Raw genomic sequence first — 21,638 nt, forward strand, 5'->3', positions numbered from 1 at the left:
TGAACCTGATCTGAGTGTTATGAGTCTCCAGTTGAGTCACAGAGCCTCCTGTCATTGAAAGGTCTGAAAGAGTAGACGTGTAACACGAGTTGGAGGTCTTCGATAGTTCTCACGGCTCCCTGCAGCCTGGTGACCCTGCGTGACCCAGAAGAGCCTCCAGGTTGGAGGCCACAGTGCATCTGACAATGACTGACCCCTCCCCCTACCCACCCACCACAAAAAGACCCCTCCCCCCTCGGGAGACGGAGAGCTGCTCTCTAATTATGCTAATTTAGCCCTGACAGGGAGTGAAAATCCTCCCTGCTGCAATTACCGGGTTAACTGACATTACCCAAGGGTGTGTGTGTGGGGGGTGGGGGGGGGTCTGTCCGTCCATGTTGGTCTATTTGTATGTAGTCAGCCTGGCCCCAAGATGTCTGATCTCACAAACAGTTAAGACCTGACTATCTAGCCGTTCAGATGGGTGGATTCTGATGTATGTGGCCGTCACGGCTTCCTCTGTGTCTCTACACTCTACAGATTTAATAAGCGCTTTTGAAGCATACTGCAGCCTTCACTCTCTGCTCCTTTAGCGGGCCGTTGGAGTTCGCTGGATAATGATGATCTGGGTTGAGCGGTGGCGTGGACTCGCCTCCCTGTTGTCGTGTGCTCTGTGGCTCTGACGCGTGTTCTCTCCACAGGAGGGCCAGACGCAGGCTGTGAACAACACTGTCTTCTGCAGTCAGAACTGTTTTGCTCTCTACCTGTCCCCCACGCAGCCCAAACCGGCAGACGGCAAGGTGAGTCATGCCACGGCACAGCCGAACCGATCCCGTCAAGATCCTTCGTGGCACTTGAGGTTGTAAGATCTTTAAGGTCTTGTTTTGGCATGAGTCGGAACTGTGGTTGTATTTTAATATGTATCGCATGCGTCCTTTTGAGAGAGCCGTTGATCTGAGCACGTGTGTTTCGTGTGTCTGCGTGGCGTCTCCGCAGAACGTGTCCGCCTTGCCTGACTCAGCAGAGAAAAGCCACGCCAAGGTGCTTCACTCCTACAGTAACAACATGTCCGCCCTGGACGTGCACTCGCTGGCCCAGATGCAACCTGAGCAGACTCCCCCCTCCACGCCTCCCGTCTTTTTCCCCTCCATTTCCCTGGACGTGCCGAAGGCCGAGGTCAAGCCCGAGGCCCTGAAGGTCACGGTCAAGCTTAAGCCCCGCCCCCGGGCCGTCCACAACGGCGGGGACGAGACCTGCCACCTGGCCGGAAAGCGCTGGAAGGGTCTGCGATGGCGGAAGTGGAGCGTGCAGATCGTGTTGCCCGAGGGCGACGTGCACCTGCAGAACAAGGAGGAGCTGGAGGAGCTGATGAAGAAACTGGACGCCTCCCTCCGGCCTGAGCCCCTCCCCAAAGACCTGCGCCGCTGCTGCTTCTGCCACGAAGAGGGCGACGGACTCACCGACGGCCCCGCCCGCCTCCTCAACCTGGACCTGGACCTGTGGGTGCACCTGAACTGTGCCCTATGGTCCACCGAGGTGTACGAAACGCAGGCGGGTGCTTTGATCAACGTGGAGCTGGCGCTGAGGCGCGGCCTGGCCGTGCGCTGCAGCTACTGCCAGCAGATGGGCGCCACCAGCGGATGCCACCGTTTGCGTTGCACCAATGCCTACCACTTCACCTGTGCCCTCCGGGCCCAGTGCACCTTCTTCAAGGACAAGACCATGCTGTGCCACCTGCATAAGCCCCGTGGGGGCGGAGCCGCCGTAGGGGCGGTGCCGGGCGGGGCGGAGCATGAGCTGCGCTGCTTCGCCGTCTTCCGGCGGGTGTACGTGCAGCGCGATGAGGCCAGGCAGATCGCGAGCATCGTGCAGCGCGGCGAACGCGAGCACACGTTCCGCGTGGGCAGCCTGGTCTTCCGCGCCGTCGGCCAGCTGCTGCCGCAGCAGATGCAGGAATTCCATTCTCCCGCAGCCATATTCCCCATCGGATACGAGGCCAGCCGGATATACTGGAGCATGCGGCACGCGGACCGCCGCTGCCGCTACCTCTGCTCCGTCGACGAGAAGGACGGCGCCCCCGAGTTCTCCATTCGCGTGGTGGAGCAGGGATATGAGGACCTGGTGCTGACCGGAGCTTCCCCCAAAGGTGAGTGAGACTACATCATTCACAACCACTTACTGTCACGTCATGTCCATGATGTTGAAAGGATCTCGCGTGCAGGTAGGAGGTTGTGTAGCATTTTAGTGTTTCTGGGTGTGGCATTCGTCTAATGGCTCAGACAGACTCTTCTGCTATTGGGGGGGGGGCATTAAATATTCACACTGCTGCAAAAACAAACTAAAAACTCTCACTAGCGGTTCCAGTGAAGCAGTCTGAAAAGTTTGCCACTCTTGGAGGTGAGATTAAAAATGAGGAGAGGTGTGGGTGGGTCTATTTTAAAACCAGCTGTCTCGTGTGCTCTGTGCAGGAGTGTGGGATAAGGTCCTGGAGCCCGTGGCTGAGAAGAGGGGCGAGTCTGACACCCTCAAACTGTTCCCCGTCTACCTGAAAGGGGAAGACCTGTTTGGACTGACCGTACCTGCTGTCACCAGGATTGTGGAGTCGGTACGGCAGTAGGAAATGTTGCCCTGGAGAAAAGAAAAGAAAGATGTTTCTGAATATTGAAGAGCTTTTCTTTCCGCCCATTTGTGTTGGGTAACAGTGCGGTTACACTCAGTTTAAAACTGAGTGTTTGATGTCTCATAATTTCTAACCATTTCACCCAAATTTTCTTTTATTTTGGGAGGAAGTAGCCTCACTATAAATCTGTTAGTTCCAACAGTCTCACTGTGTGTGCGTGCGTGCGTGTTTCAGCTGCCTGGAGTGGAGGCATGTTCACGCTACACTTTCCGTTACGGTCGTAACCCCCTGATGGAACTTCCTCTGGCCATCAACCCCTCAGGATGTGCTCGCTCTGAACCCAGGGCCTGCACACATGTCAAGAGGTTTGTGTTAAGGTATTCTGTAGCACTTAAACCTTTTTTTTGTTTTTTTTTGTCCACATTTGTTTTGGCCTTCCTCCTCCTCCATCTTTTTGCTGTGGCCCGAGAGGCTTCGTGTCCTGTGCTCCACCCATGCCTCCACCCATGAGGTCAGCATGAGCCCATCCCTGGTCTGCCATTTCACACGCCTCCTCCAGGATGTTTGGCGTGTCATGATGAGGTCTCTAAAATAATACTAAAGCTAAAGATCGGATTTTGATTACGTTAAGGTCCTGCTAAGACCTCTGCCATGTTAACGACTTTTGAGCTTTTCACTCGGACCTGACCACAGGACCTGACCACAGGACCTGACCACGTGCACGTGTCCACAGTTGTGTATTTGTCCACGTGCACATGTCCACCGTTGCATACCTGTTCACATGTCCACTGTAGCACACCACTCCTCCTCTACTGTATATGCATTTCCACACATTTAAAAAGTGGGGTTGTTTTTTTGTGACCTGGCGTGTGCGTGCGTGTGCTCATCCCCGTAGGCCTCACACACTGACCAGTAGCAGCAGTTCCACTAAGGCCCTCCAGAGTAACGGAAGCCCTGCTGAGCTCACTGGTGCCCCCTACAGCAAGCAGTTTGTACACTCCAAGTCCTCCCAGTACCGCCGCATGAAAGCCGAGTGGAAGTCCAACGTCTACCTAGCCCGCTCCCGTATCCAGGTGAACCCAGACCCACCTCGCCTGGAGGACAGAAGCTACTGGCTTACAACGCTGGATTGGTTGAATTCCGCTTACAGAGGGGTGTGTGCGTGTGTGTGTGTTCTAGGGCTTGGGTCTGTATGCGGCCAGGGACATAGAGAAATACACCATGGTGATTGAATATATCGGGACAATCATCCGTAACGAGGTGGCAAACCGCAAGGAGAAGATGTACGAAGCACAGGTACGTCACGAGCATTAGTCCTGCTTTTGCTTTTGGCCACTGATATTTTAGTGTTTATTTATTAAAATTAATTTGAAATTGTAGAATCGTGGCGTCTACATGTTCCGCATCGATAGTGAGCATGTCATCGATGCGACCATCACAGGAGGACCAGCCAGGTAAGAACCTCTGCAGCAATGCTGACTGACTGATCAGCACCGTGTCTCTAGCCGTCATCTGGACATCGCTGTCAATCATTTGCGTCCTTAGGTACATCAACCACTCCTGCGCACCAAACTGCATAGCTGAAGTTGTGACCTTTGAGAGAGGTCACAAAATCATCATCAGCTCCAACCGCCGAATCCAGCGCGGCGAGGAGGTAAGGGTCCTTCGTCTGGTTCCTCTTACCCTCAGTTTGTTTACAGTGCAGCACAAAGGTTTGCTCTTTACACACCACTCACGTCCAGTCAAACGCTCCTTTCTGCAAGTAAGGAGATGATGGTTAAGGCCAGGGGCCCAAAAGAACATTTTGGCTGATGCTTTTATCCAAAGCAACTTACGATTATGTCTGAGTACAACTTGAGCAACTGAGGGTTAAGGGTGTTGCTCAGGGGCCCAGCAGTGGCACCCTGGGAGTGGTGGGACTTGAACTGACAGCCTGATTACTAGTCGAGTACCTGAAGCACTGAGCCTCCAATGATGGTGTTTTAATTGCTCCTTTCCTCTTTTTCTTTCAGTTGTGCTATGACTACAAATTTGACCTCGAAGATGACCAGCATAAAATTCCTTGCCACTGTGGTGCAGTAAACTGCAGAAAATGGATGAACTAAATCAGAGGCCTTTTAAGGTGGACCGAGAACATTCACACTCCACACTTATGCATTCCTTCCCATCTTTTTCTAGGCCCATTTCTAAAGAGGAAGCATTTTGTTACTTAATCTTTAAACTTATCAGGGCAGACGAAAAGACCGCAGAACTGTAAGAGTTGAAGAGACCTAGTCCAAGGTTCCCAAAAGAAAGATAAGGCATGAAGCCAGTTGGAGTAGTGTTTGGGTTTGAGGGGTCAGGGGCGGAGCTTCCGCAGGTGACCACCCGCGTGTAACGCGCAGCCGCACACTGGGGCCCTCTGGCTTGCAGAGCGCAAGCTGCACGGACAGCCGTTTCTCTGAGGAAGAGGCAAAAAGGAGCTCTCACCAGCTGACCAGGAGAGTTCAGTGCTGGCCACAACCTTACATAGTTATTAAGAGGCAGGTCCTCTGGGTAAAGAATATATACAGATGTACACGTATATTGAAACAAATGTAGACACCACTGAACAAGGAATGTACTGAGAATACTTCCTTAGGGATAAAACTAAGGGAATATTAACTTGCACTAAAACAACAACAAAAAAATACAGTTTAAAATACTTGATTCCATGAGTCAGTTTATCTTTTTTTTTTTCCCTTTGTTTTTAATTTCTGTAAAATAAGAGGCAACGTTTTGTATTTATTATCAATTGAAGCTATTTTTTAAAGAATGTGGAAATAGAAAGCTGCGCTGCTTCGGAAGGCTTCAGATCGAACAGACCGTGTTACTTTATAAGATATGTAAATATACATCTAAAATTAAGAATTTAGAAATACTCGACCAAATGCTACCTTAACTTCATTATAGCTATTTGGGTGACTCTTTTTTGTTTTTTCTTTAACAAAAAGGGGAAAAAAGTATTTAAGAAGGATGTCAAGATATAATTTTGAGAGTCTATGTGTTGTATAAAATTGTACAGAATCTGTAAAAACAAAAAAAATGAAAAGAATTCAGAGTATTTTTGTTGTATTTAGATTGTAGAATCAATATTGTCTAAAATTCTGACCACTTGAAGAATATACTTTCTTAGTTTGTTTTTCCTTTTTACACTTTGGTTTCATGTACTTTTTGCAATCAATGAACGCACCAATCACGCTGCGCTGATTGTGACGACATAACCTGCTAATCATGAACGACCTGTGCTGTGAATTTACATTAGAAACCCACCAATCAGAAACCGGTAGCTTTAGCTTAGCGAGCGTGAGGGGTTTCCATTCTTAATACAAAGTTGTGGTGCACATGTAGAGGAACACACATGAGTTTCGCCGAGAAAAATAAATGCCTTTCACGTTGCTTTGACATTTAGAAAAAAGAAAAAAGTATGGGTTTTTTGGTTTGTTTACATTATTTTAAGAAAGATGCTGTTTAGTGTTTGAGTAGCTGAAAATCATGGTATGATGTTTTGAACTTTAATAAAGGATTGAAACACTGGTGAAAGCATTTTGCTTACCAGTTTGAAATGAAGGTTTGTGTGCACAACTAAAGTGGACTACAATTGTTGAAATATTCAAAGTCTAGAGTTTGTCATGTACATGGCATGATGTATTTTTTAATACTTTCAAATGAATCAATTGTACATAATTTCTCAATGACTGGTTGTAATGAAATTGTTTCTTGGATATTTTTCCCCTCTTGTAATATTCAGACCTTAACAGTACTCGTCTCTTCTTGGTCCTGTACAGTAGTATACAATGTCAAAAATGAAGCCTTTTTGGAGTTTGTGGAATCAGATTTAGGAACATTTACAAAAAAATAAATATTTTACATCTTTAACACTGTCGATGTTTCACCTCAGAATTATGAGTCTAAGTGTAGTGAAGAGTAAATATCAGCTTGTTAATATCCTGGTCATCAGCTTCAGTGCCTTCCCGACAGACCCCATTAACCCTTCCAGGTAATTATTAAGCATGGCCCCATGGAAGAATTCTTGAGTGTGTGAGCAAGGAAAACACTGCAATGTCCAGTGCATGGAAGACCCCAGCGCTGGGAGTGCAAACCGCTTGTCAACAAACATTCTCGGTTTTTAATTAGTGCAGTTGTAGTTTTCGTATTGAAATCACAAGTTTGACAAACGTAGGAGGACGTTTCTTTGGTGAGACAGTTGCGTTGGCCAGGAACGGGACATTTCTAACAGGACACGAAATGCATTCATTCAGACATTTAAAGCAAAGTTCAGTTGCTGGTCAGGTCACCCTCCTTGCAGCTCTCCTGGACAGAAGTGACCTACAGGCTTTGGAAAGCACATAATTACATTAATAATAAGTGACTGTCTACTATGTAGCTGTTGTCTGGTGGCGTTCAATTAAAAGGGGGAGAAGGATGGTAGTTTAACAGTACAGATGCAGAACTATGGATGCAGCCGCACGTATTTGAAAATGACTACCAGTGAAATTAAAATGAGCAGCAAACTCTCAGGTCACGGTATAACTACCACTTGTTGGGTAGGAGAAAGAATATAACGCACAAGAATCCGAGGAGCAAGGAAGAAGTGGGATAACGGAAGCACCAGCATGCAACTGAATAGAAGAACAGCTGTGATGAGGAGCAGAGGGGGAGGAGAGAGGGGTGCTGAGCTGAGGCACTCAAAGCCAGATTCAGGGTAGGAGCCAGCAGCGACCAGCCCGTAGGTTGGTGAAGCGACGACTGCCCAGATGGTTGAGGTGCGTGCGGATCCTCCCGGTCCCGTTCTGGACGTGACCCTGATAAGGGGGTGGAGACAGAGGGGTGATGGAGGTGGCGTAGACACATTCAGTAACCACAACAGTGAAATGAGTTTTTAGAAAAAGGAACAATCTCTGCAGCTTGTGCAACACTGGTGGAAATGATAACGTTACATTTCAGGGAGCTGCAGATGTCGAGACACAGAAATTTGAATTTCCTGCCCATATTGTGGCAATTTATGGATGTCTGGTCCTTTCTGCTGGCTGGAGTGTGCTGTGCTGCCTCTGCTTATAGAAGTGCTCAGACAAAACAGGTCTGAGTCACATTTACATTTACAGCATTCACCTGACACTTTTATCCAAAGCGACTTGCTGTTATGTCTGAGCACCGCTTGAGTAATTGAGGGTTAAGGGTGTTGCTCAGGGGCCCAACAGTGGCAACCTGGCAGTGGTGGGGCTTGAACTGGCAACCTTGTGATTACTAGTCAAGGGGTAGGTTGCAAACTGGGAGTTTACTATGGATGATTGTAGCAGAGATGAGTCTTACACAGAATCATGGCTTTTGTATAGGGGAAGTCCACGTTTTTTTTTTAGATGTGCGAGAGTCTCATTGACCACGTTCCTTTACAAAGTGATGAAGGATATTAAAGGACAAACCGTAAAGGATCCCAAAGATGACTGTTCTTGAACACATTAGACATCTAACTGAGTCTGAAGGGAGTTTTTGACATCTGCTAAGCTTATGATGCATGTTCCATGATTTAACTCCTTATAAAAGCTGTGTATAACACAAACATGCATCGAAAAGGCCTTCGTTTGGGGGTATGATTACATGTTGCAGCCTGCTACAGAGGCTGGTCATTTCTGAGTCATATTCTGAACTGCACGTTTGTTGGTAATGTTAAACAATCTTGAGCCTCAAACTTTAAAAAGGGAAAGCAAATCAAGGAAGCAGTTTTTACTTCTTGAGGCCACAACCAGCCCCTAAAACGATCTGTTTCTGGTAAATTGGCAAGCCGAAGCGATGGCATCTTCAAACTGCTGCCCCCTAGGGACTGAAAATGGGCACGGCCGTGGAGACCTCGTGACCCTAGTGAGCCGAGCTACATCTGTGTCCTACGACCTCCACAACAGTCCCTGTAGAAAGGAAGGTTAGGTTTTACACCATATACACTTTAAAAAGGGCTGAGAACTTAAGTTTTTACTGTGTAATGAAAATGCTTCATTTAAAAGCATCTTTATTTGGTTCCATCATTTACAAAAAGATTTCCAAAGAAACAGGTAACAGTACTCCATATCGAAAAACAATAACATTTATATTCACATCATTCTCTTTTTTACTTAGAAATACCTCAACTAGTACTTCATACCCAACTTCACCTCTGTAAAGTTTGTCAGTGTGGGGTGTGTATCTGACTAACATTCTCTCGCTGGTTACAAAGGAATCTAGTGGCATATGGGGAGAAAGAGAGAAATTACATTCAATCATTAAAAATAATATAGAAGTACTGCAGTTTAGAAAAGCTTTAGTGTATGTGTAATTAATTCCGATCTTTCCCATGATAAAAATTTACAAGCAGATAAATCTAATACTGACGTTTGATGCTTTTCAGCAACACATTTACAATAAAAGTTCAGAGTCCCTCTGAATTGTCTCTGCAAGATCACTGTGCAAATTGGTTAAAATGAGAAATTTTAGAGGAAAAAAAAAATACTTGCATGAAAGTTTTAGAACATTTGCTAAAAATCTAAAGACATATCTCAAAGAGAAGAGTTGACCACAAGAACTTCATGCTTCAACAGCGGAGTGGGGATAAGACCACGGCAACACGTCCCCCACCACCAGACAGCAGCTCCACGTTCGGCTACTCCAGCCACCGACAGCGTGTGTGTGTGTGTGTGTGTGTGTGTGTTCGGTAATCCTGCCCGTACAGTAAGGTGACCAGCCTGTACTGCCATATGCAGTCCCCTCCCATGGCCAGGAGGAGGCAGCGTGCACTCAGAACGCCCAGGTCAAGTTGCAGATCAGCCTTCCAACCGCCACTGCTGCGCCTCTGTACCGTCGCAGATTGCCATGGCAACGTATCCCTTATGGCTGAATGGGTCCACCACAGTGAGACACTGACCCACAGACACCTGGTACAGGCGAGAGTTCTTCTGCAAAGAGGAAGAAAAGATGCCACACATCTAATAGAAACTCAACATTTTGTCCTGGCAGAGGTGCAAAAGGAAGGTTTTAGTGGCTTTGACACCCAAGCGTCAGTGGTTATACCGGAACCCTTTACTGGAAGTGTGGTCACGTCCGTCCAGGACACCAACACACCAGAGATGCAACTGGATTTCTACACACATTTCCCAAGCTAAGCTCTAGTGTTCTGTATCACAGTAATGACCAGACAGCAGAGTTAGCGTTAGTCAAATGAGACGATTAGGCTAACTAACACTTCACTCACGACTTTCAGTTGACGTTCCTATAATAAGGCTACTAAGAACTCTCACCCCGAGAGTCCATTGCTGGGAGCCACCGGAGCCATGACACTTCATGAGGCGCGGAGGGTCCGATGAGCGCATCTCAGACACATCCAGACACAGCAGGCCAGCCAGGATGAGCTCATGCTCCTCGTCGTATGCCCACTCCTACACACACACACAGTCAGAGCTGCTGCTAAAAACCCTTTTTAGTCCTATGTGTATGTGACAGGCATAAAGTGCACTATATGTTTCCCTAAAGTAATGACATCATTATGAACAGACCCCACACGGGGGTGGGTGAGACGAGAAGAGCCAAGGGACCATGAGGAGGGAAAAAAAACGAGAGTGAGAGAGTGAGGGAAAAAAAACGAAAGTGAGAGAACAACCTTAGAGTGAGAAAAAGAACTGAAAGAAAGTGAAATCGGGGGGGGGGGGTCTTCCTGTGCTGCTTCAGAAACGCAGTTTAGGAGTGAAGCTCTAGCTTCATAACCATCAAACAGTACAAATAGGGCGGAAAAGGCACTCGAGGACGTGGAAATGAAGTGAGATTCAGTCACAGCGAGCAGCTCCTTTTCTCCTGACCTCTGTGCCATCTTCGCTAGTGTCTGCTTTCTGTTTTTATGTTCTTTGCAGGTGAAAACGTGCGCCACCTTCCAGCCATGGGTGCAACAGCCAAACTCTGCACTAGAGCACGAGGCAGAGAACCCTAAAAAGGTTCAGACGTTCTCCTCAAAGGCCTTACCTGTTCGGCGTCCTGGGAATCGCAGGCTCGCGCCACAACAGCAGTGCCCTTCTGGCTGGGACGACCCTGCGCCACCAAACACTTATCAACCAGTAGGTTACGTAGCTGACAGGCGCACCCACACATGCACGAGGGAAAAGGGGGAGAGAGAGACAGAGAGAGAGGGGATTTATTACAAGGTCAAAGGTCATTGTTTGGAATTTGAGTACCTTACATCGAACACCAAAATACCACTAATTATAATTATTAAAATGTGTTACAGCAAATGTAATGAACAGTGGTTCTGTTGGTCAGAAAGTATAAATGTTTTCCCACAGGGGTTTATATTTTAAGGGGACTACAGATGACAATTCACGCTGTAGCTTTGATCTGCTGCTGTGTAATGTTATGCATGGTTCCTTATAAATTAACTATGAACAAAATAAACAAAGGTTGATTATAAAATGAATTCCCAGCTTTCAGCATTAAACACTGGTAGGTAACATTTCAGGACTAAGACTGGGCTTAATATAACAACTGCAGGTAAAGGGTCAGTAGCTCCGCTGGGCCACAGCAGACACAGAAACCTGTTCCCTAAAGCACCCACTGCCACACACAGGTTTCTCTCAGTTCTGGCACTCCACATACGGAGTTGACGGGTGGACATGCTCTGTCAACGGGCATGTGTGTGTTAATTTGCACAGTGCACCAGAGGCCCTGTCTGGACCCACATGGTCGATTACACCAGAGGCCCTGTCTGGACCCACATGGTCGATTACACCAGAGGCCCTGTCTGGACCCACATGGTCGATTACACCCTGTCTGGACCGCCCCTGCCCTGACTAATCTGTCTCCACGCTACTTCTAATAATAAACACCGCAGACACAGAGGAGGACACAGAAATGGACAGTGCAGTACTGGGGCCCCCAGGATCGGGTTCAGATCACTTAAGAGGGACAAATCTACAGGAAGAAGCTGACGCACATGCTAAGTGAAGACGGTCGTTACCCATCTGCAGAAAGTACTCCCTACCCTCACAGTTCTAGGACTAGAAGCCTGTGAAGTCAGTGTTTATGCCATGAAGAACCCCAACATCGACTTACAGTGGAAAAATACAACTTACTACCCATTACTACTCGGTGCAGTACCGGAGTGCAGTACAGAGCATCAAAACGTTCCACCACACTGCCCCCAGGTGGCTGGCTGCGGTGGTGCACTGCCACAGTCACTCAGCAGTTTCAGAAAGCAGATCAAAGCTGAGAACGTACAGATGACAAAGCTGATATTTGCTTGAATGAAACAGAGAGAAAGAGAGAGTGTGCGAGTGTGTGTGTGTGTGAGAGTGCGAGAGAGAGAGAGAGTGTGTGCGTGTGTGTGAGTGCGAGAGAGAGAGTGTGCGAGTGTGTGTGTGCGAGAGTGTGCGAGTGTGTGTGTGTGTGTGCGAGAGAGAGTGTGCGAGTGTGTGTGTGTGTGTGTGCGAGAGAGAGTGTGCGAGTGTGTGAGTGCGAGAGAGAGAGTGTGTGTGTGAGAGAGAGTGCGAGTGTGAGTGCGAGAGAGAGAGAGAGAGAGTGTGTGTGTGCGAGTGTGTGTGTGAGAGTGTGTGCGTGTGTGTGAGTGCGAGAGAGAGTGTGCGAGTGTGTGTGTGTGAGTGTGCGAGTGTGTGTGTGTGAGAGTGTGCGAGTGTGCGAGTGTGTGTGTGTGAGAGTGTGTGAGTGCATAGTTGGAGAGGTGGGTTCATGTCTATGATGGTGCTCTGCTCTGCCTGCAGGTCTCTCACACGTCCACGCTGCTGCACTCTGGGCCTCTTCACAGCCCGGTTCATGAAGACGGGCTGGGCCGGTTTGTTCTGGGCGGAGGCCACCTCCATCTCCGGGTAGACGTGGTCCAGGTACCACTGGAAGGAGTGGCACTGCAGACGCTGGCGCATGGCCACACGCTCGCTGATGTCACCATACTCCCGGTTACGCAGCTCAGGACGAAGCGCAAAGTACTGCTCCTGAAGGGCAAACACACACACACACACACACACACACACACAATCCTCTCAAGCTCTCACTTAGGCCTCTGTTCTGGACTTTTCCTGTAAGTGCTGGTCTGACTGTTACTTTGAGATCTGGGCACTGTAATCATTACCATGGCAACCAAGAGCGCGCTTGCACCCAGCATGGTGGGGAGGAAAAGGCCCATGTTTACACCAGCAACTACAGCGTTTAGCAGAGGAGAGAAAGAGAGAACAAAAGACAGACGACCGAAAGAGGAGAGAAAGGGGATGAACGGCAACAAAGGAGAAAGAAATGAGGAGAGAGAAAGATGAGCGCGCGAGCGTGACTCGGTAGGGAGCGAGGAGATAAGGTAAGGAAACTCCACAGTAGTGCAGCACTCCTGACACAGCTGAGCCTGTGTGCGCTTGAATTATTTACTTTATTTAATCAACCAAACTAAAAAAAAACCCACACACACACAAACTAAACGGCACGGGAGAATCTTCTCATTTTATAACCAGCAGAGAAACAAATAAGGCAAAACAACAAGAGACCCTGCAGCCTGTGGAGGAGAACAGGTCCCGAGTGAGCTCCGAGTGAGTCCGTCCTATCTATTCATCTTTTAGTGCACTGACAGCACATATCAGATCAGGGGCCACACGACAAACATCTGGAATGTTCTCACCACGAGTCAGCAGAAATGTCTTCTTTATTAAAACCATCAGATCTTAAGTGCTGTATGTGAGACAGCACGTTTTCCAGAGTCTTCCTCTCGCCATCCCTGGAATCCGCAGAAAGCTCACTTCCTGAGTCCAGCAGAACTGTTCCCAGAGTTCTCTCCCTGCCCCCCTCGACCGGCTTGTATCGGTGCGATTGGCGCTCCGAAGCCCAGAAACCCGTGTGTCGGAGTAGCGGAGCGAGAGGGCAGCCGAGGTTACTACGTCTCACTTATTAACGGAAAACGGCACATTGTGTAACTACAGCGTCCTGTTTGAATCACGCAGCTCATGTATTCATTAACTGAGCCGTAAACACTGTCCTGTCCCACTAAATGCCACCTCCTGTCCCCCTGCACGCTCATGGTGTCCCTCACCTTGTATTCGTCCATCCACACATGAGCCAGCCTCAGGGAATTATGGGCCATAGTGTCCTGGCCGCCGGGCGAGCCGTATGGCCGCCGCTTGCGGAAGATGTGACCCACTCTGGAGCAGGGGATGATCAGGAGCTGTCCGCCGCACATCCAGATCTGAGGCAGAAACCACACACACACAGACTCAGGAATGATCAGATGGCCCAATTCCATGTTACTCAGACTAAACGTAATTGTTTAATAGGGAATAATAAATGTGAATGTGATCAGTTTGTAAACCCTCAAGCACCACAACTCTCAAAACCAGCGGTCATAAAGACATCTCTCACTTGGCTGGTCTGTGGATTAGGACATTTAGTAGTTTTTAATTGTGTGTTGGTTCATTACCCGGAAGGAGATCTCCAAGTTCTCTCCTCCCCAGATGTCCATGCCGCTGTCGTACTGTCCAAGCTCATTAAAGTACTTCCTGTCCATCGCAAACAAGCCTCCAGCCATCGTAGGAGACCTGGAAGAGTGAACAATCGGAGTAAACAATCAGAGTGAACTGTAGTAAAAGATGTAGAGATTACACAAATTGCACAAACTTTCCAGAGAAACAGCTGATGAAGTACTTCATAGCATTTCTGAACCCGCCCCCCCCACACACACACATACATGTAAAACATCACGTGTATAGCATGTAACGTGTGACATACTACCCACTGATACTGCGCTGTCTGTACAGGCCGTGCGGCCTGGCCGTTGCGGAGGGCCAAACCCAGAGGGACACCAACACTGGCCACTCCAGTGCTAGAGATACTGGAGTTTGAGAGCTCTGGGTTCATATTTCCAACTCTTATGATTTCTTAGTAGATGGAGCTGGAAAGACACCAGACCGTGCCCAGCCATTGGCCTCGGGCTTGCAGCTGGTTTGGTGCTGGTACCTGATTGCTCCACTGGGGTTGTTGAGATCAGACAGCGGGACTGGATCCCACTTAAAGTGCAGTCCCCAGTTGAAGCCCCCCCGCACAATGGGGGAGGGGCTGTAGACCAGCGTATCGGCGCTGATGATGTCGATGACGGGACACACGACGGTGTGGCGGTTCTCCTTGATGGGCGTCAGCAGAGGTTGGAGCCATGCCTCATTTACCTCACAGTGACTGTCCAGAAACACCAAGACCTCACCTGGCCCAGAGAAACACAATGTGTGTGTGAGTGAGTGAGTAAGAGAATGAGACAATAGTATTAAGGTTGCACAATATATCATTTGTTGATATCACAATATTGGCCTTCATAATACTGATATCGCAGAACAAAGAAATATACAAATGTAAATATGCAGGATATGCAAATATGAGCACACCTGTAGCATGAGATGCTCCAATCATCCTTCCCCTGATCAGCCCCTCCCTCTTCTCATTCCGCACCAGCTTAACCTTGCTTGGCAGGTTCCTCTGCACATACACACCCAGTTCCTCCTTCAGGTCTTCTGCAGAAACGTGCACAGGCGCACGCACAGACACATATGCCCACAGACACGCACCCACAGACATGTAAAATGTCACTTTAGAGCACTCACAGAAACAGATATCAACGTTCTTCCAGTGTGTGAAGTGTGCCAGACGTGTGGAGCATGTGCAGTGTTGAGCTGAAACTGTAGCGCTGTCTGCGTTTAGCACTAACTAGCTTTATATGTGGAAAACCTGGACCCTGGAGGCTGGGGATCTGAGTACCTCTACAGTAACACACTGTGTTTAATACTACAGGCAGAATGATGTACTGTGGTGTCCAGCCAACTCATCACTAACGTAGTCATCGCTACCATGACTCATCACTAACGTACTCATCGCTACCATGACTCATCACTAACGTGGGCCTTTTCTGTCTTCAGTGCACTGGGACACAGGCAGCTGTGATCTGTTCAGAGGCGGTACAGACACTTGCCCAGCTCGCTGTTGTCGTCCACAAGGACAATCTCATGCAGGAGGTAACCTGGCGTACGATCCAGAACACTGTGAACAGTCCTCATCAGGGCGGAGAACGCCTCGTTGAAGAAGCAGATCACTATGCTTGCTGTGGGTAGTGCCAGTGGGTAGGTCTTGTCTTTGCACCTGGGGAACAGGGTGTGAAAGGATGGAAGCAATACCGTATAATAAACATCTAAATAAATAATTAGTTAGTTAAATAATTAGTCAATTAGTTAATTTTTTTATTTTAAAAAATGTTTTCCAAGAAGGTTTATTACAGAAAAAATGAAAACAAATAATCTCAGAAACAATTTCAATAAGTAAACATGAATGAATAAATAAATAAATAAATAAATAAATATCAAAAGACCTTTATTCAAGAGAGTCAAAACTGAGGAAAATCACAAGATGGGCACCCTGTTGTTCCAGGGTTAACTTCACTACAGGAGTCAAGAGACCCAGGTAGGAGCCACTAATCAGTTACAGAAGCAAGACAGCTAAAGTAAGCACAGGTGCTACGAACCCAGAGCAGGTGTGGTGATGTGTGAGTGAGGAATAAAGTGATAGAATCCACTGTAGCAATCATAGCATAGGTAGAGTTACAGCAGGGCAGTGCCTATCATAACAGAGCAGAGTCATAGCAGGGCAGTGCCTATCATAACAGAGCAGAGTCACAGCAGAGCAGTGTCTGCAGAGTCATAGCAGGGCAGTGCCTATCATAACAGAGCAGAGTCACAGCAGGGCAGTGTCTGCAGTGTTATAGCAGGGCAGTGCCTATCATAACAGAGCAGAGTCACAGCAGGGCAGTGCCTAACAACAGAGCAGAGTCATAGCTGGGCAGTGTCTGTAGTCATAGCTGGGCAGCGTCTGCAGAGTCATAGCAGGGCAGTGCATATCATAACAGAGCAGAGTCACAGCAGGGCAGTGCCTAACAACAGAGCAGAGTCACAGCTGGGCAGTGCCTAACAACAGAGCAGAGTCACAGCTGGGCAGTGCCTATCATAACAGAGCAGAGTCACAGCAGGGCAGTGTCTATAGAGTCACAGCAGGGCAGTGCATATCATAACAGAGCAGAGTCACAGCAGGGCAGTGCCTAACAACAGAGCAGAGTCACAGCTGGGCAGTGCCTATCATAACAGAGCAGAGTCACAGCAGGGCAGTGCCTGTAGAGTCATAGCAGGGCAGTGTCTTCAGAAGCTTTTAAAGGTTGTGAGGAAGTCAGTAAAATCTAACAAAAAAACATGTAGTTAAAAGCTGTACATGAAAAACTTAGTTAACATTACTACATTAACATTACTAACAAGAAATAACATTAATATTACTAATAAGAAATGTAACATTAACATTATTAATAATAATCAAGTTGGTCCAGTTAGGTGGCTGTTCAGTGTTTTTTTTTTTTTTTACACAAACCTTTAAACCGTTAAAATCACCCGATGTTCAAACCGGAAATGTGACTTATTCTCACCTTGCCTTCAGTCACAAGCTCATCACACCAACACACACACCCCAACATGCATGCCAATACATGCATACCCACACACACACACACATCCTTGATGCTTCATTTGAAAAGGACCTCACAAACAATGAACATGTTTTTTTGAATACATTTGGACCTTTGTCCTCACACACACTCGCGTGTGCACACACACTCTTACTTGTCATTTCGAGTGTCAGGCAGGTCTCTGTGGTATCCAATCCTGTTACTGATGAGGACGTTGAAGGCGTGTTTGTGGTATCCCATGTCCCTCACCTGCTGGTCCTCCTCATTAAATATCATACCTACAGAGATTCCACACATCAAAGACCGTACTTGCTATGACAATGTGTGTGTGTGTGTGTGTGTGTGTGTGTGTGTGTGTGTGTGTGTGGGCACCGCAAGGGAGTGAGAGTTTATTCTATTATTCTGTATTGATGCACCTTCACTACAACAGCATGAAATGTAATGTATGTTGCCATGGTAACTACACAGAGCTTAGACAAAGGTTTGACTGGCCCAAAAAGAGTAGACCTTCAAAAGCGCACTTCAGCACGGCCACAACCAGCCATCTGGAGAACCAAGAGCAATTACGACTCCCATTACATACGCACTTCACCCAACAAGAGCTCAAATAATCACCACCGTCTTCGTCCTTGTAATGGACTGTTAAAACGCCTAAATATCCATTATGCCCACTTCCACGTTCACACACCCAGATTGAAATTTCCCCCTCGGTTCTTGACACGTGGTGTGGAGTGACATGAAGGCAATCTCTCTCTCTTAATTCCACAGTCCCTGCTGGAACGTGAGCCACACCGCTCTGTCACACAGTGCACATGGTCAAGCAGACAGCCTCGGAGATGGGCGCCTCCCCAAAACCATGCCACTCTCCAAACACGGGCACGCTCACACAAAGCCTTTTTAGGAACATTTTCTTCATTACACCCCTCTGAAGCGCCTTGTGGGTGTAAGATGATACAGTTAGAGGATACAGCGTGTTTGTTGCCATGACCACCGTGTCAGCTGGGGTCAATCTCAGACCACTGGACTCTAAAGTGTCAGTGTCGGGTTGAGGATCGTCTACCACCCAAACAATATCCAGTCAGCGGTGGTCAAAAACGCTCTGGTGAGTGACTGGGCAGATGAGCTGTACGTGCTGAAGTCTAACCATGGAGCTCTAAATTAGAGCTATGAAGGTGTGTGTGTGTGTGATAAAATGAGTGGAGACGGAATATGTATGTAAGTACATTTACACACTCATTCACTCATGCAAAAACACAAACAAACTATTTTGTTTGTTTTCTCAAAAACCTGACCCATCGCTTTGGGGAACTGGACGGTGGGAAGGTAATTAAGCTACTACGGCTGTCCTTACCTGGTATACCAGCCGGGACTGTCCTTACCTGGTATACCAGCCGGGACTGTCCTTACCTGGTATACCAGCCGGGACTGTCCTTACCTGGTATACCAGCTGGTAAGGCCACACAGGCCCAGCCCTCGGTACTAGAATGCCCCCCCTCTGTACTGCCCACTGTCACTGCTCTCCATACACAGAGCAGCTTCCAGTATCTCAAACCAAAATCCTGTCCCTGACGAATACTGGCAAATAAAGCAATGACTAGCATGTTTAAATACTGCCACAGTTTAAATACCACGTATCAGTGTGCATATCTGCTGCTGGCCCAGAGCACGCAGCCGGGCACTCACCCATCTCCGGCGAGAGGTCAGGCGTGCGGGCGTCCTGGCCACGTGCCCTGTGGCCCGGCTCGAGAAGGCCCGGCCGGCGTGTGAAGCGAGGCTGGAAGCGGTGCTGTGGCCCCTGGACGGGCACATAGCTGAGCGCCAGGCGGCTCTCCTGGCCGAAGCTGAGGTAGAGGAAGAGTAGGACGGACCAGGTCACAGACGCAAACACGCAGCCATAGCAGAAGTAGCGCAGAGTGGCACTGCCCATGGTACAGCTAGCATCGTCAGGGGCCCAGCCTCCAGCACCTGAAAACACAAAATGCCACATGCCAATCCACAATTTAACCACCTCGAAGGCTGAATGCTGTGGGTTTTTGTATGCTGCGAGGCACATGGCAATCAGAGCAACACAGAAACAGTCACAGGTGCTGCATTTCACAGGTGAACCACCTGGGAACCCAGCAGTCGTTTCATCAGACCTCCTCATCTGTCAAAGCTCCGTTTGATTTCAGTTCACTTTGATTTGCAGTGACACTGCATTGCACAACACAACCCATAATATAGTGCACATTAAATAAGTGTTGACAACCACGACCAAAGTCAGCTGACCATGTAAAAAAAAATTAATAACAAAAAGCACATGATCTACAATAAAGCTGTTGACCCCTGTGCCAGACTGTTGGGTTCTGCTTCCTGCCGTTCGGCCCATCAGACGCCGGATCTCGAGTACTGGGGGTACCCACCCCATTGGGAGAGGCCTTCCTCTCACCAGCTGCACAGAGGCACTTACGGCGTTCAGGGAGGGATGTGAGCTCGACTCGATCCAATCTCCAGTCTCCGAGCGGCACGGGGACACGGGCCGTTAACCTGGGAAAGAGCCCGATTCCACACAATTCAGCGCGTCAGCACTGAACTATGCTCTGTGCTCACACAGCTCCCAGTTACTTTCGGAGGGCTTTGTTTGACGTGCTAATATCTGACGAGGGCTGACGGACCGTAAAACTAAGCACTGACCTCGTTGTACAACTGGAGTTGACACAGGCGCGACGTGCAAATTCCAAAAGTCACCAGAGCTGGGCCAAATAACTACATCAACCACAAGCACTAAAAAGCACACCTTCTGGACTGTACCGTGCAAAACCAGATGTGAATATTTACACTCGCAACATACTACTTTTTATGTTAAAAAATATAAAGGTTATTAAAGTTTTTTTTTCTTCTGGTACCAAATGCTTCTCACTGCTCTAATTCTGAACATACCATACCAACTAAGTTTAGAAGAGGATCGAGTAAAATAACAGGAGACCAATCTTAAAAATGATCAGCTAACGCAATAATATCTTTTCCAGATTAAAGCGTGCCCAGCTAAAGTGTCCAACCATACTTGAACACACTGCACCAGGGCACAAAAGCATAGTGTCCAACAAAAACCTTCAGACGTCAATCCAGAAGCCCACTGGCATCCATGAGAGGAGAAAGTTCCAGAGCATCTGATCTCTTTGTCCTGGTATAAAGCAGCTGTTCCAGCGCATATCTGTCTCACATTTCACCCCTGCCCGTCGACAACACTGAGCTAGAAACAGGAGAGCCAAATCCAAACTCAATATGGCATTAACAATTAAAGAGCGGGGGTCTGATCTGGGACACCTGCCAGTATACACCTCTTATAAACCTATATAGCTAGCTAGCTATCCCTACTCATCTACAGTCTATAGAAAATACTGTAATAAAAATCTACAAACCTAAAATTGTTTTTAAGGACAACTGAGGGCCATTTAAAAAATCAGGTTAGCAAAAAGATGAGTGATTTCTTTTGATCAGTGCCTTGTATCCTTCAACAGAGCCTCACAGGGAACCTGGGAGCCTGATTTGCTTTTCCGAATAGGCTCCGACAACTTTCAGAAATTAGCTTGTTAATCAGAAATCACCCAAAGCGAAACCTGATATGAGAGAGAGAGCGAGAGAGAGAGAGAGAGAGATTTCTGTGTGTTGATATCTAGCTAGGTTAGCGTGCACAAGAGGCGACCTCAAGCAAAACACGCACATCAAACCTGTCTGTCTGCACAGACATCTCAGCAACAAGCAGTCTGACTGAATCATTCAGTTTTAAAGAAACCCAGCCATTAAACGTGCCTGACGCGCTACACGGGCTCTAAACACCCACTAAACACCACTATAAACCCACTATAAGCAGTAGGTGCGGTAACCTAACTTGTTCTCCACATCCACCCTCAGGTGCCTGCTATCTTAGCTCAGCTACATCAGCTACCTGGCTAGCTAGGCTATCTTAGCTAAGTCGTCAACATTTTTTCTCAAATCGTTTTGTTCCGGCGACATCGACTTTCGAGTGTCCTCCAGCCTACCTACTGCTTCCACTCTGAAGTGTCCGTAGCTATTAAAACTTACTCGGTAACGAACATGTTGTAAAGCGGCTCTGCCCGTCGACAGCGCTCCGTGTAACGGTAGTTACTGTGGGGTTGGGTTAGCTTAGCCTAGCCTAGCCACGGCCTTACGTCCCGTACCAGTACTGCCCTCTAGCGGCGAGGTCGCAAACTACACTATTCGGCTGTCAGCACAGTATGGAAAATTATTGTGGTTTTGGAGTTCCTATTTTACATCCTGAGTTATTTTAATGGGTAACCGTTGATAGCGTTATTAGTGTTTTGTATAAAAACAGCGAAAAAGGCGAGAAAAACCATGAGCGTTTATAGATTCCTAGCGTTGCCAAAGATCCTCTGAGCCCTCCTCCCTCAAACTTACATGGCTTCCTAACAAATTACCAAGATCAATAACATTAGCCTTTTAAAAGTTTATTTGTAATATTTCACACAACCATGAAAATCCGTGAATTAAAGTTACTCCAGAGAACTTGCAATT

At 47.7% G+C, this 21,638-nt stretch overlaps 2 protein-coding genes across 24 annotated transcripts in view; one reads left to right on the forward strand and one right to left on the reverse strand.

The window, feature by feature from the left end:
* The window catches only part of kmt2ca (lysine (K)-specific methyltransferase 2Ca), a 112,704-nt gene extending 106,208 nt beyond the window's left edge, over positions 1–6,496 (forward strand). For 15 of the 20 annotated variants that reach the window (XM_081696314.1, XM_081696313.1, XM_081696318.1 and 12 more), the window contains 9 exons: positions 681–779; positions 976–2,125; positions 2,448–2,584; positions 2,834–2,976; positions 3,495–3,672; positions 3,779–3,895; positions 3,980–4,053; positions 4,145–4,253; positions 4,612–6,496. In XM_081696314.1, coding sequence (XP_081552440.1) covers positions 681–779; positions 976–2,125; positions 2,448–2,584; positions 2,834–2,976; positions 3,495–3,672; positions 3,779–3,895; positions 3,980–4,053; positions 4,145–4,253; positions 4,612–4,704 — 2,100 coding nt within the window. In that variant the 3' untranslated portion in view covers positions 4,705–6,496. Of the gene's footprint in view, positions 1–680; positions 780–975; positions 2,126–2,447; positions 2,585–2,833; positions 2,977–3,070; positions 3,182–3,494; positions 3,673–3,778; positions 3,896–3,979; positions 4,054–4,144; positions 4,254–4,611 lie in introns of those variants that run through there. The other 5 variants (XM_081696315.1, XM_081696325.1, XR_014116918.1 and 2 more) reach the window with 5 other exon arrangements.
* A 2,108-nt stretch (positions 6,497–8,604) lies between these two features.
* Positions 8,605–21,254, reverse strand: galnt11 (UDP-N-acetyl-alpha-D-galactosamine:polypeptide N-acetylgalactosaminyltransferase 11 (GalNAc-T11)). 4 transcript variants are annotated; one of them, XM_027029632.3, is made up of 12 exons: positions 21,168–21,254; positions 18,786–19,067; positions 17,257–17,380; positions 15,573–15,739; positions 14,992–15,114; positions 14,573–14,813; positions 14,037–14,154; positions 13,653–13,805; positions 12,355–12,573; positions 10,598–10,702; positions 9,883–10,020; positions 8,605–9,540 (listed from the first exon to the last, which is right to left on the reverse strand). In XM_027029632.3, exons 2-12 carry the CDS (start codon positions 19,027–19,029, stop codon positions 9,409–9,411), a joined length of 1,764 nt encoding a protein of 587 aa, XP_026885433.2. In that variant the 5' UTR covers positions 19,030–19,067; positions 21,168–21,254; the 3' UTR covers positions 8,605–9,408. The 4 variants fall into 4 exon arrangements, with proteins under 4 accessions (XP_026885433.2, XP_026885430.2, XP_026885431.2 ...); XM_027029629.3 differs by having other exon boundaries at positions 14,992–15,117; XM_027029630.3 differs by lacking the exon at positions 21,168–21,254 and adding an exon at positions 19,552–20,309 and having other exon boundaries at positions 14,992–15,117.
* Between the last annotated feature and the right edge of the window lie 384 nt (positions 21,255–21,638).

The sequence above is a fragment of the Electrophorus electricus genome, chromosome 14, assembly GCF_041902795.1.
Source record: "Electrophorus electricus isolate QZ-2024a chromosome 14, ASM4190279v1, whole genome shotgun sequence".
Classification (NCBI taxonomy): domain Eukaryota; kingdom Metazoa; phylum Chordata; class Actinopteri; order Gymnotiformes; family Gymnotidae; genus Electrophorus; species Electrophorus electricus.